At 38.2% G+C, this 15,107-nt stretch overlaps 1 protein-coding gene across 3 annotated transcripts in view; it reads left to right on the top strand.

Moving 5' to 3' along the window:
* The window catches only part of LOC122313575 (serine/threonine-protein kinase TOR-like), a 60,528-nt gene extending 46,722 nt beyond the window's left edge, over window positions 1-13,806 (top strand). For 2 of the 3 annotated variants that reach the window (XM_043128685.1, XM_043128686.1), the window contains exons 45-57: window positions 286-366; window positions 3,083-3,157; window positions 3,243-3,309; window positions 3,397-3,557; window positions 11,014-11,187; window positions 11,382-11,510; window positions 11,595-11,678; window positions 11,967-12,028; window positions 12,109-12,181; window positions 12,266-12,400; window positions 12,804-12,977; window positions 13,058-13,314; window positions 13,650-13,806. In XM_043128685.1, coding sequence (XP_042984619.1) covers window positions 286-366; window positions 3,083-3,157; window positions 3,243-3,309; window positions 3,397-3,557; window positions 11,014-11,187; window positions 11,382-11,510; window positions 11,595-11,678; window positions 11,967-12,028; window positions 12,109-12,181; window positions 12,266-12,400; window positions 12,804-12,977; window positions 13,058-13,314; window positions 13,650-13,668 — 1,491 coding nt within the window. In that variant the 3' untranslated portion in view covers window positions 13,669-13,806. The other variant, XM_043128687.1, reaches the window with a different exon arrangement.
* Window positions 13,807-15,107: the final 1,301 nt, after the last annotated feature.

Here is a 15,107-nt window from a genome sequence, read left to right on the forward strand (position 1 = left end):
TTAAGAGGAGTAGATTATGATACTCCATATGATAAGGGTGGGTGGTATATGAGATCCCACATTGATTGGGAAGGAGAAGTTCTTGCTTTTTTATAAAGTTCCAATGGGCCTCCAATTGTATTAGTCCTTTTGGAGTATAGGCCATGTGGTTTGGGCCTTCCATTGGGGCGTTACAAAATTTTTTCAGAAATCTTTAAATTCTTCTGCTTTGGACCCCTAAAGTATAAAGATAAAATCCACTTTCTATTTTTAATGGTTTGTTCTTCTACCTAATGTGATTTTTAGGCATATCGTCATGAATTACAAGAGGCCTATGAATGTTGCATGAAATATAAGAGAACAGGAAAAGATGCTGAGCTAACTCAGGTATAAAATCTTTCCAGAGTAACTTGGTTCATTATTTACTGAGCTGTTTCCTGTCTATTTATGAGAATTTGTATGAAAGGTAATGGATACTATAATAGCTTGTTGCATAGGCTTTTACAGGGCTGTAGTTAGTGACAGTTAATTGCTTCCTGTCTGTGTGAAAAATCAGACAGACCAGAATGGTTCCAAACATTATGTTGGATCCTTGGACAGGGTTGAAAGGAGAGGCCATTTCCTAAATACATTGATGGCTTGTGGAATTGGTCCTTTCTTGTAACTTTTTGGTGTCTGTTTTATTGGCATATCTGTAACGGTCATTGCCTATGAAAACCTACCCTTTCCGCCACCTTCTTATCACTTGATATGTGACTAAGACTTATGCATTTATCGTTGCAAAAGAATGGGTTGACTGAATTTGAATAAGTGAATAGCGCGAATGGAAAATTTTCTTCGTGAGAACAAGATAAATGATGGAACTTGTGGTTTCTAGATCCATCAGGTCCACAGCCAATGCGCTTATGTTCATTGCAGTCACAATTTTGAAACCCTACACAAGTGGCATCACATGGGAACCATTCTAAGTTCACTCACAAAATTATCGGTCAAGTCCCAAACCCCCATTCTCAATTAAGGTGGGGCACTTTTTTTGTTTCTTTTTATTTATTTATTTATTTTTTTGGGGCAGGGTGGGGAGTCGAGGCTGGTGACACTGGGTGGAGTGTGGAGTCTGAGAAGCGGGAAAAGGTGGATGAGGACAACAAGTAGTGGACTTAAATTTCATGACAAGGGGATGGTTGTGACAAGACAAAGACATGACAAGCTTGGTTGTAGGACTCATGAGTGGGGAGAAGAAAGGAGATGGCCTGGAAAAGGGTTTATGCCTCCTTTTTCTAGATCAGTAAACGAGAATTTTATCATTGATATAGATAGGCATAGCCAAGTACACGAGACATTTACAAGAATGACACTAAGCATGAGTGTCTAGCGATACAACAAAATCATGGATATTCAAGCCATTAAAATCGATTACAATCAACCGATGGAGTAAGGTATTAAAAGAAGAGTTATAACTATAAGCTCATTCATTAACCCCAAGGGGTTGGCCCAAGTGGTGAAAGCCTTGGTCTTGAGGTATCACTCCCTTCAAGGTTCAAATTACAATACTTCATGGGTACAAACAATCCTTTGGGGCCACACTCCCTGGTGAAAAGCTAGCAATTTAATTAGTTCGGTGTAGGGAAACTTTCGAGGGTGTGGCGTACGAGATTGGTGTTTACTCTGTAGCGGTGGATCCGAAGGGCTTTGGCTTGGAGAGGTTCCCCAACATTAAAAAAAAAAAAAAAAGCATTCATTGATTGCTCATGATCTTCGAAACTTCTTTCATTCCTCTCCCTCCAAAGACAACAATAGGCAAATTGGGACCATCTTCTATATTGCCATGATCAGAGCATTACCATGCAGGCCTTTTCAACTTGCTAGGAAGTCAACCACCCTTCCGAGCATCACTCAAACTAGCCCCACTCTAGCAAAAAATTCATTCCATAGAATCATGGCAACCTCACAGTAAAGTAGTGAGTGATCAACGGTAAATTCATTTAATGCTCTAGATAGGGCTGTACACCGATGGGTTCGGCGTTAGTTTCGGCGCCAAACCAAGACACCACTAACATCTGCCATGAGTCTATTAAACCAACCGAAACCAAGGGTTTGGGGAGAGAAAACCGATCATATTGGTTTTGACGTGTGTCAGTGCGATCTTCGTTCTACCATCAGCGTCTTAGGTGAAGGAGGAGGAACTAAGGAAGAAGGAAGAAGCGTCGTGCCGTCGTCTGCCATGGAAGAAGAAGAAAGTTACAGAGAGGAAGAAGACGATGCGGGGAAGAGGGGTGGGGTTATTAATTCTTTTTGAAACGGTGCCGTTCTATTATATTTTTTTTTTAACATCCAGGCCCTAAATGACGCCGTTTCACTTATTTAAGTGAAACGACGCAGTTTTATATACATATATTCCAAAAAAATATAAATAGACCGGATCGGTCGGTTCAGCGGTTTCCCGGAGGTTCAAACCGGTGCCAAACTGCCAATGTCGGTTTTCCTTCGATTCCTCTCGCCCATCAACCGGTTCTTTGCCAATTCTGTGCTTTGGCGGTCGGTCTAATTAGTTCACGGCCGGTTTGATCGGTTCCTGTACACCCCTAGCTCTAGAGACTTATTTTTCTCTTCACCAATATAATATTTTCCTTTGACCCCAATATTCAGCCCCTAACATATTCAGCTTTGGTAGGGGCTGAATATGTTTTCAACCTTAACAATCACAATGTTGATAGTCAGCACTGTCATTGTATTTGGACATTCTGCAAATACCTAGAGGTTGAATCATCTTTTCTGCATGGGTTATAAGCTTGTTCTCTGGGCCACTTTTCCTTTGCACTGCTCTTATAGCCTTTAATGGGCTAAACTTACATGATTTCTTGTATCTTTTCCACTTCTAAATAGGCATTTCTCTTGTATACTTCTGATGTACTTTGGTTGTGTCGTTTGTGCTTTTTAATAAAGATTTCTCACCTAAAAAAAAAAAAAACGTGTTCTCTGCTCTTTTACCCAGACATAACTTATGGGACAGCAATCTGAACTTAAGGGGGTCATTCTGGTTTTCTTCCTTTTCAATGTCATGAACAACCTGGGTTGTAAAATTTGTAAGTTATGCCTTTGTCAGGCATGGGATCTCTATTATCACGTATTCAGACGGATAGATAAGCAGCTTCAAAGTCTTACCACCCTGGACCTGCGGGTAAGCGGAATCTCTATTTTCATTAGCTGTTTTTTTCCCACCATTATAATTGCATTTACAATTTTTTTCAACAAATGCAAAATAGTCTGTCTCCCCGGAGTTGTTAGAATGTCGCGATTTGGAGCTAGCTGTTCCTGGGACATATCGAGCTGGTAAGTTTAAGAGTATATTTTCATTAAGACGTATTGGTATTAGACCTTTAAGTTAATGTCCAATATATACACCTTTTTATATTTCAGATTCACCAGTGGTGACAATTGCGTCGTTCGCACCTCAGCTCGGTATTATACCATCTAAACAGCGGCCTCGGAAATTGACAATTCATGGGAGTGATGGTGATGATTATGCCTTCTTGCTAAAGGGACATGAAGATTTACGGCAAGATGAACGTGTCATGCAGGTAAGTTCAGGTTTCTGGGGTTAAGCATATCTTGCTTCTGTTGTCTGTACTCTACAGAGTTGAGTATAAAAATAATCCTTTGGTTTTACTTTTTTTTTTTTTATAGGTAATAAGAGATTTTATTCCAAGTAAATAGGCATAGCCCAAGTACACAGGAAGTAGACAAGAGAATACACCCAAATATAAGTTAAAGTAAAACAAAACTAAGACAAAGCATTACAAATATTCCCGTCCCTTACAAGGTTTTTCACCCAAAAATTTAAAGTACTAAAGAAAAAATCCCTGAATTCCTCCATAGTACGTTCACAATCTTCGAAACACCTCTCATTTCTCTCTAGCCATAAACACCAAAACAAACACAAGGGAATGATCTTCCACGCTGCTGCACTGCCTCCACATCCCACTGAACCTTGCCAGCTAGCCAAGAAGTCCACCACATGCAAAGGCATCACCCAAGCAATGCCTATCCTTGCAAATATCTCATTCCACAAGACCGTCACCACCTCACAAAGAAGGAAAAGGTGGTTAATATATTCGTCATCTTTTTTACACATAAAACACCAATCAATTACAAATAAACCTCTTTTCCTCAAATTATCTGTGGTTAATATTTTCTCAAGCGACACCAACCAGCAAAAAAATGCAACTTTACTAGGCACCCTTGCTCTCCAGATACATTTCTAGGGGTATATTTTATCACCATGACTATTTAACACCTTGTAAAAAGATCTCAATGAGAATCTGGAATTATGATCATGTATTCACAGCTTCCTATCCTCCCTGTTCTGATCAATCTTCATATCATATAATTTTACAAAGAATTCAGTAGCTTCATTCACTTCCCAGTCCTGTAATTCTCTAGTAAATTCCACATTTCAATGCATCATATTATTAGAAAACATATAAAAGTCAGCCCCTTTGTTTCTAGCAATCATGAAAAGGTTAGGATATGCAAATTTAAGAGCTAAATCCCAGCACCAAACATCATGCCAGAAAAAAATATTTGTCCCGTTCCCCACTTTGAAATTAATGTTTTTGACAAAGTCCCCCCATCCCAACCGAATAGACTTCCATAATTCCACCCCAAACACCCGTTTTACACCAATTCCCCCACATCCTTCCATATTTAGCATCCACAATCTGCTTCCACAATGCAATACTCTCTTTGTTGTACCTCCAAAGCCACTTCTCAAGAAGGGCTTTATTAAAAAGCTTTAAATTCCGTATGCCCAATCCTCCACAAGACACCAGGGTACAAACCTTATTCCAGCTCACCAAGTAATATTTTTTTTCCTCCCCAATACCATCCTATAAGAAATTCCTAAAAATTCTCTCAATTCTTTTTACTACCCCCATAGGTATAGGAAAAAGAGAGGAATAAGTCGGTAAATTAGACAATGTGGTTTTAATCAATGTAACTCTGCTCCCTTTTGACAAATAGACCTTTTTCCAACCAGCTAGTCTCCTCTCAATCTTCTCAATCACCCCATCCCAAATAGACACTGATTTTCCAAGATATTTCATAGGTAAAGAAGTTACCTTACAGCCCAAAATATTGGCCAGATTGAAAATATTTCTGACTGTACCCACTGAAACAATTTTAGACTTAGTTAAATTGATTCTAAGCCCGGAGACAGTTTCAAAACATTACAATAAGGCTCTTAAAGCTCGAAGATGATCCTGGTTAGTATCACTGAAGATTAAAGTATCATCTGCTAAGAGTAAATGAGAAATAGTGATGCTATCACCCACCTTGAAGCCCGACACAAAACCCCCCTTCCATGGCTGCTTCAATCATACGACTCAAGGCATCTATAACTAAGACAAATAGGAAAGGAGATAAAAGGTCTCCTTGCCTTAAACCATGGGAGTTGCTGAAGAATCCAACCGGAGAACTATACACCAAAATAGAGAATTTGGCCGTCGAAATGCAATGTCTTATCCACAAGCACCACTTCTCCCCAAAACTAAATCTCCCAAGCAAGGAAGGAAGAAAATCCCAATTGACATGGTCAAAAGCCTTTTCCATATCCAATTTGACTAAAATTCCAAATTACCCCATCCTTTTTCTACTTTCCAAACACTCATGAGCAATTTAAGATCGAGTCAAAAAATTTTCTTCCCCTCACGAATGCATTTTGAGACTTTGTTATAATCTTATCCATAACCACACTTAGGCAGTTAGCTAAAACCTTTGAGATGATCTTATACACCCCATTTACCAAGCTAATAGGGCAAAAATCCTTCATTTCTACAGCACCGCCTTCTTAGGAATAAAAGCAATGAAAGTTGTGTTAAAACTCTTTTCAAATTTCAGGAAGGAATGGAATTCATCAAATACTTTCATAATATCATCCTTCACAATATCCCAGCAAGCTTGGAAAAATGCCATGGAAAAACCATCCGGGCCCGGAGCCTTATCCTTGGACATTCATCTAACTAAATCAAGAACTTCATCTTCCTCAAAGGGTCTCTCTAACCAAACTGCAGAAAGATGATCAATGGTATCAAAAGCCAGCCCATCTAACTTAGCTCTCCATGAAAATTCTTCCCGAAAAAACTTATCATAAAAATTCACAATATGATCTTCAATCTCCTTCTTGTCACAAGTCACATTGTCACCTACATGAAGAACTTCAATGGCATTATTTCTTCGATGAGAATTTGCCATTTTATGAAAGAATTTTGGACATTTATCTCCTTCCTTTAGCCATAGAATTCTGGACTTTTGCCTCCATGAAATTTCTTCCATAAGCGTAAATTTTTCAACATCTGCCAGCACTCCTTTCTTCCTCTCCTTTTCTTCAAAGGATATTGTATCCATCAACTCCCTTTCCTCCGAACTGTGCAACTGTTCCATAAGAAGTAATCTATTGGTTTTAACATTGCCAAAAGTCTCCGCATTCCATCTCTTCAAATCTTTTTTGAGCTCCTTAAATTTTCCAACCAAGATAAAACTGGTAGCGCCAGTAAAATGATAAGAGGCCCACCACCTTCTTACTCTTTCAACAAAACCTTCCTCCAACCACCTATTTTCAAATTTAAAGGGTTTTTTCCCACTAATAATGCCCCCACAGTACAACATAACAGGATAATGGTCAGAAACTATTCTTAAGAGACTGAAACCAAGAATCTGTCCAAATGTGACCATACTCTCCCATTTGACCACATGTAATCTCCTCCCGCCATAGGTAAATCAATCACCTGCAACTCAGAAATGAGTTCTGAAAATTCAGACATAGCTTTAGTAATTGCCGAGTCCCCTACTCGCTCATATTAAAGTCGCCTCCAAAACACCACGGAAGATCCCACCAACTGCAAAGACCCGCGATTTCTTCCCACAATAAACTCCTACTAGAATCTAAATTTGGCCCATAGACACCAGCTAAAGCCCATTCGACGCCATCAACCACATTCTTAAAGTGGCAAGCCACCAAGAATTCTCCCACATAATGATCTACTACTTCTACAGCCCTCCTATTCCACATAACAAGAATGCCTCCCAAAGCTCCATTAGAGAATAACTCAACCCAACCCACGTAATTACAGCTCCATAAACTATGAACCACCGATTGGCTAACGACCTTCAATTTAGTTTCTTGGAAACAGATAATTTCAGCCTTCCACTGCCTTAACATATTTTCACTCGGAGACGCTTTCTATAATCATTCAGCCCCCAACTATTCCAAGAAATAATCTTAGGCTTCATGAGAAACCATTGACAGCTCTCCCTTTGCCTTTTTCTCTAAAGGCGCTCCCATCCTTGGATTTATAATTAATTGTTCATTCCAATCTTTTTAGCTCCCTCTCCTTTTTAGCAGCAGATCTAGCCAAAGCAGGATGCCCAACCTCAATAGCAACAAGTAGAGCTCTAAATTGCTCTTCAAATCCCTCTCAAGAGATGCCAACACAGTTTCTAATTTCTTCCACCTTCCTCAATACCCAGTTAGAAGAATTGCTAGACCAATTGATGCCTGGTTAAAAAAGCATTAAGGAACAGGATCAAGGTCTTCGTCAGATTAAAAAAAACTCTCCAGATTCACATGATTCAGAACTTTCACCTCCACCTATCATCAATTGCAAGTCAGAATTAATGAACTGAGTACAAGGAACCTGTGAGGTTGACTGCTCAGGCCCCTTTGCCCCCTCACTACCTTCATCTTCAACCTCAACAACTTCTCCAACTGCGGGAACAAAGGAGGAGATTACAACCCCCACATCAAGCGCAAAACTCGACTCCAGAGGATTCCCTGAAGAGCCTCCAACGTCCATCGCAACTTGCTGAACAATAGGATCACCTAACAGCTCTGTAGAATTAGTCACCTCAGCCTCCATGTAACACCCCGTTCCCGTAGGATAGAGACGCTACTAACAAACATGATAAAATACCCGGTAAAGAGACTCATTACTCTGAAATACCTCATTTATTGGAAAAAAAACTTAATCCTTGTGTAAATGACACTTATTCATCTCTAAGTCCTTATACTAAATCTACTCCTGGTCATCTAGCTCTGCATCATCATAATCACCATCTGTGGCAATCAACATAGAAGAAAACAAAAAGACAAACAACAAAAATGAGTCGAATACTCAGTAAATAATACATCATACCGTAAAATACTATCTAGCTTAGCATAAATTTGGTTTTTAAAGCCTTATCATAACTTTCATATAACATTCATGGATTAACATGTGCGGAAACATTCATAATCATGGCAAACATGAAGCGTGAATGCATGAGTAACTTGTTTATCTTGAATTGTACTTATTTCATGGTGAACCACACTTGAGTCCATGGCACCACATAACTTTTCATGTAGTGAAACACGCTTGAGTCCGTGTTTCACTTAACTTGCATAACATGAAGTGAAATATGCTTAAATCCGTATTTCACTTATCCTACTTGACGTGGAGTGAAACACGCTTGGGTCCGTGTTTCACTTACCCTGCTTGACATGGAGTGAAACATGCTTGGGTCCATGTTCACTTAACTTGCATGACATGGAGTGAAAGACGCTTGAGTCCGTGTTTCACTTAACTTGTGGTAACTATGCTTGAGTCCGTGGTACCGTCTTAGCATAACTGTGGTAAACACGCTTGGGTCCGTGTTACCTTAAAATGTTTATCTTTCTTGATGCATGATAATTTTCTTGGACTTCTTAGACTTTTCTAGCATGGCATATTCTTGTACATGGCATGGCATAACATGATATATTCTTGTACATGGTATAGTATAGTATGACATGGTCTAACATGATTTAATCATTTTATGACATTTCATGGCATGCATGATCTGAGAACTAATGAACATGTCATACATGATCTGGCTATTTATTACATGGCATACTTGACTTAAGTTATTGCATGAACAATACATGGCATATATGGTCTAAGTACTACATGAATGAAGCATGCATGATCTGGCTATTTTAATTCATAGAATACCTATCTTAAATTATTATATGATCATATCATGACTTCCATGTGATTTTAGTAACATTCAATCCATCAATCAACAATCCATAAAAGCATAACATATATATAGGCTTACTTTCATGTAAATCATCGTAATTCATAGAAGTTCGTGAAAGCGATCTAACCTTGACTTGGCTCTTAGCGCAACGTAGATAACCATCAAAACCATATCATATTATCATACCCAATTATAATATTTACATTACGCGTACATTTGTATAATCATACTATTTACCTCTTAGCGCTGCTTCCGAAATCTCACGTCGTAGCTCGTGACATATACGAGGCACTAGACGTTACTAATCTTTCTAGAAAACGTGTCGTAACAATCTAATTACTTAAAATCTTACCATAGAGATAATTTAATAAATAAGTAATTAATAAAAAGAATAAATATAATCATAACATAACTAAATAATTTCTAACTGAATTAACCTAAATTCTAGGTTCGTATGTTACACTCCAAACCTGTCGGAAAATTGTTGGGAAACTCCCAAACCTGTCAATGTTTTCTGTGAAGAGGTGCACACGCCGCCGGTGACCCATGCTGTGAAGTTGGTCCAGGTCGCAGATCCACCATGGGCTTGGGCTAGCGTAGCTCACTTCCCGGGCTGGAAGAACATTGAAACCCAACTCCAGACTGCTTCTGTCGAGCAACGGGCTTCTTGGATGGGCCTTGCACAAGCCCGGATCCTTAGGAACCTTAGATCCCATCTGCCTCCCCTTTTCCTCAACAAGCCCATTTGAAATACTAGAAGAAGCCAGGCCCAGTCCCTCATTGGTTGTCTTCAACATCGATTCCAGCCTGTCCGTCCAACCAAGGAGTTCTCCCCGCACATGCCAAAAAGATCCTTCGACTTCACCAAGTTTCTGCAACATCACGGGATGCCAACTGTCTCCTTCATCACCAGAATTTCTCCAGTTTCCTTCCTTCAACCCAACATTCATAATCCTCTCCCTGGACACTACCACATCTTTATTGTTAAAACCTTTTCCATGAAGGCAGACAAATTAGGAACTGTTCGCGAGGAAGAAACTCCTCTTTGAGGATTAACCGTATTCATCTCTTTACCTTTAGCATCCATCTTAGCAGTACCCTTGTTAATAACATCTCTGTTTCCAGGGGCAGAAACAGAGGAATTTGAACCGACAATCTCCATTGTTTTCCTAGCAAACCTTTCCCACCCACTTCCAATCCTCCCTTCAGGAATAACAATAATTTTATTTCCCATACCACTGCCGAACTCCAACAATTTCACAAACCTGCCAAACGAATTTTGACAGACTTGGATCAAAAAGACTCTATTACCATCCCTTTTCGTCTGATACAGGGCCCCTATTACTTGAAAACTCCAGACTTCCCTCAACCACCTTGGCCAACCAGATCACCACCTCCCTACTGAGGTAAAGGGCCTTCGTAAACTTATTGCATTTTTCGACAATACTGAAGAGTTTCCCCTCGATTCTTCTGATCACAAAAAGCTTGGCTTCAATCCAAAAACTACTCTCAATCGACATCATCCTCCAGCAAAGATTAAACAGTATAAAGCAAAAGAGAAAGGAATAGAAATGAGAAAGACAAGCGTGGAGAGATTAGAAATTATTCCCAACAAGAAGCATCGGGAATAGAAGATGAATGGTCATAGAGAAGGAGGGAAGAGAGACGACTTTTGGGCATTAGTTGATTTTACTCCTACATTCTTCAACTTTATGATTTTACTCCTTGAGTTTTATAATTTTATCAATTAAGCCCCTCTGTTAGATTTTCGTTTCTTTATTGAATGGAAATCTTAGGAAGCAACCTAATTGGTAAGACTGTAAAACTCAAGGAGAAAAGTGATAAAATCAAAAACCCAAGAAGTAAAAAGATAACAGTGTAAAACCAGCAACTGATTTAGTACTAAACCCGTGTCTACATAAATATCCCTATTTTCTACTTTTGTCATGCACAAACATATCCTGACATATTTGATCTTGCCAGCTTTTCGGTTTGGTGAATACTCTGTTGGAGAATTCTTGGAAAACTGGAGAAAAGGATCTATCTATTCAACGATATGATGTCATTCCCTTATCTCCAAACAGTGGATTGATTGAGTGGGTCCCAAATTGTGACACCCTTCACCAGCTCATTCGAGAGTACAGAGAAGCCAGAAAGGTCAGTTGAAGCTTTGCCTCCCTCCCTTCCTTTGGGTGTGATTTGTATTTGCCAATGTTATAGTGTGATTGCATGGGCTTTGGGGACAGGTGCTATTAACTGGCTTTATAATTTTGAGTCCTAGTGCATGGATCATGAATGCATTGGTTTTAGAGTTGCTGCGTCGTTTTTGAAATAACATTCCATGGTTTCAGATTGCTCTGAATCAAGAGCACAGAAATATGTTGAGTTTTGCCCCAGATTATGATCATTTGCCACTCGTTGCTAAAGTGGAAGTGTTCGAGTATGCCCTCGAAACTACTGAAGGAAATGACTTAGCCAGGGTATTTATTCTTCCTCTCTGTGTTTATATCTTTTGTTCTGCTGTTACTATAGTCCACAAGCTGCATAGAACTGGCTTTTGACAGGTTCTTTGGTTGAAAAGTCGGACTTCTGAGGTATGGCTTGAGAGGAGGACAAATTATACTAGAAGTTTAGCAGTCATGAGCATGGTATGTGTTTACCTTGTACCATCTTTCATGTTCTGATTCTTCTTCTCTCTTGCATGCTTCCCATGCTTTTGCGTTGTGCCTAATCTATGTATCCTCCCTTAACACCTTCCCCCTCCCCCTGAGAGAGAAGCTCAGTCCATTTTTTTTTTAAAATTTGCATCTCTAGAGTGCTTATATATATTGAGGCTTCACAACTTTTTCACCAGGATGGCAGCAAGTTTATATATATGTATATGCTCGTTTTTTTTAAGTTTTGAAGTGAGCTAAATATAGTTTCTCTTATTTCAGGTTGGTTACCTTCTTGGCTTAGGTGATCGTCATCCAAGTAATCTTATGCTACACCGCTCTAGGTACCATATAGTAAAGAAAAAAATTTGGTGTGCTTTTATTTAATTTTTCCAGCATCCTACATTTTAGTGCTCTGATGCAGTGGCAAGATCTTGCACATTGATTTTGGAGACTGCTTTGAAGCTTCAATGAACCGGGAGAAGTTTCCTGAGAAGGTATTGTCATTTTTTGGTATAATGCCTCAAGTTTTGTGGATTTTTCTAGTTTGCAGTTCTTATATCTTGGAATTCACCATATAGGTACCCTTCCGCTTGACTAGAATGCTTGTGAAAGCTATGGAGGTTAGTGGCATTGAGGGCAACTTCCGTTCAACTTGTGAAAATGTGATGCAAGTTCTCCGAACAAATAAAGATAGTGTCATGGCTATGATGGAGGTAGATTCCTGTTTTTGCTTCTGTAAGCTTTGCTCCTAGAACAAGTTCATTTTCCAAATCAAATTACTGGAAGGGAGTGTGGGATGCGCTCCCAAATACAGATTTGCAAAAGGCTTGTCTCAAGTACACAGGATATAAACAAGAGACACCTATCTACGTACAAGAAGTTAGAAGGATAAACTATTGTATGGGTAAATATCATTTAGTTTAAAGGAGCAATGGTTGTGGGGTATAAATAATTTGCTGATATATGGATAATAATTAGGTACAAAAGAGTTATACATCCTGCAGTTAGCTGTTTGTGAGGGGGGAGCTTGAGTGTGGTTTGAATCCTCAAAGAAATAGCAAATATTGCTTATTTGAAATGATAGAATAAGGAAGCTGATTCTAAGGTACAATTCAGGCCTTTGTTCACGATCCTCTTATCAATTGGCGTCTTTTCAACTTCAATGAAGTCCCACAAATTGCAGTGTTTGCGAGCACTAATGCCCCCACTGTTGTGAATGCTGAAGACTCTGCTGCAAATAAAGAACTTCCTCAACCTCAACGGAGCGCTTTTGAAAGGGAAATCCTTCAGGTAATTTTGAATCTTAATTGTAAAATACTGTTAAATGCTTTTACTGAATTGTTCTCATAATTATCAGTTTCTTGTGCCAGGCTGTTAATCAACTCGGTGATGCTAATGAAGTCTTGAATGAGCGTGCTGTAGTTGTAATGGACCGTATGAGTAATAAACTTACTGGACGTGACTTTTCTCCAGTATCCACCAGTTCTATTCAACACGGTGTTGACCAGGCCACCTTAATTTCTGGAGATACCCGTGAAGTTGATCACGGATTGTCTGTTAAACTGCAAGTTCAAAAGTTGATTATCCAAGCTACATCACATGAAAATTTGTGCCAAAATTATGTCGGGTATGATGTTGCATTTTTTTTCTCTGCTCTTATTTTATACTCATTCAGTGCTCTCTTTCCCTTTAATATATTTCTTCACCATGAACCTTTGATCTATTATTGCCGAAGCAAGGTAAATACAGTTACCAATTTGCAGTTGGGGATCATACCTGTGTCAGCCATTAGTTTTTCAAATATTCACAGGGCTAATGATGCAAAAGATGTTGAACTGGTTGTTCTGTCCATTGAAACTCCTTGAATTACCTGCAACTGACTACATGTTGAATAGCGTTTAATCAACTATGAATTTAGGAAATTCTGCTATCTAATAATCGCTACTTATTTGCCTATTTCAGGTGGTGTCCTTTTTGGTAAGCGGAAAACTGTTGTAAATATTGTATATATTTTGTACAGACCTGGACCTTTTGATGAAACCTTTTGCTACTACTCAATTATTTTATTATTGTATAGACGCAATTCCAATCAAGAAAACCTGCATCATTTTTCATCTCATCTTTGCTCTCAAGATTTGATTTGCTCCAGAAGTTTATGCTCCTTGTAAATATTCAAACTGGCTCGAGTTGGAGGCTAAAATGGTCAAAAATTCCCAATTTTTGGGAAGGAAATTAAACGTAGCAAAGCTTTAGATCAATTTCCCAGTTAGAATTGAAGTTCATTAGCGACCAAAGGTCAACTATTTTTGTCCCCTCTTTCCTGGTCGTGGGAAAAATATGATCATGCATGCAGCATTTGAAGGTTTGTGAGCCTTCAAGTGACCAATTACAGTAAGCAGTGGATGCAACATTCTGAGTACAGATAATCCCGTCTAATGATCCATGGGATAGTTTTGAATGGGAGAAGAGAAACTCATTTAAGAAAAAAAAAAAAAAAAAAAGGAACTTTGTGGGGAGAACTTGAGAAGACTAAAGGATGAGTTCCCCCTTCAATATAATGAGTTTTGCAGACCATGGAAGACTCGTAAATCACTTCTCAAACTTCCCAAGGATTCGAAATCCTGAATGACTGGTAATCAACAGCTCGGTTTCATAATTGTAGGCAGGGCTGTAAGTGAATCAGTCTGTTCAATAGCCTATTCGGTATTCGTTCGGTTAAATTCGAATCAAATTTGACTCGTAAAAAAAAAAAAAACTTATTTGTGAAAATAGATACTATCTCGATTTGTAAATGACACATACCTGACAAAATTTAATTCAACTAAGGCTTGTTTAGGCTCACTCGTTTATACTTGAGTTGACTTGTTAGTTCGACTCGATTAAAACACATTCATATATTGATAAATATATACATATATTTATATATGTAAATATATAATATGTATTCTAATTACTTATGTCTATATAGTAAATATACTTCATGGGTATATTTTATAATTTGTATAATAATTAGTCGATAAAATTTAATAATTTTATATACTAGTATGTGGGAACTATATATGAAATAGATATATGTTATTATTAAGTGTGTGTATTAATAATATATGTAGGCATATAATATATTATTATTATGGATAAATATCAACTAGTTAGATATTAATTATTTATAAACTTTTTAAAATTTTATAATTTAATAGAAGTTCTACTTGTTAGTTATATAAATTTAATATTAGTTCTTTTTATTTATTTATTTAATTTATTAATTATTAAATCTTATTAAAAAAAAAATAATTCGAGCTCGAGCTTGAACTTGACTCGACTCAAACTCATTTATGGGACGAGCTCGAGTTGAGAGTTTATCTTATCGAATCGAGTTTGAACAAAGAATTAAAAAAAAAAAATCTCAAGCTCGAGATCGAG

This window comes from Carya illinoinensis, chromosome 6 (genome assembly GCF_018687715.1).
Source record: "Carya illinoinensis cultivar Pawnee chromosome 6, C.illinoinensisPawnee_v1, whole genome shotgun sequence".
Lineage (NCBI taxonomy): Eukaryota > Viridiplantae > Streptophyta > Magnoliopsida > Fagales > Juglandaceae > Carya > Carya illinoinensis.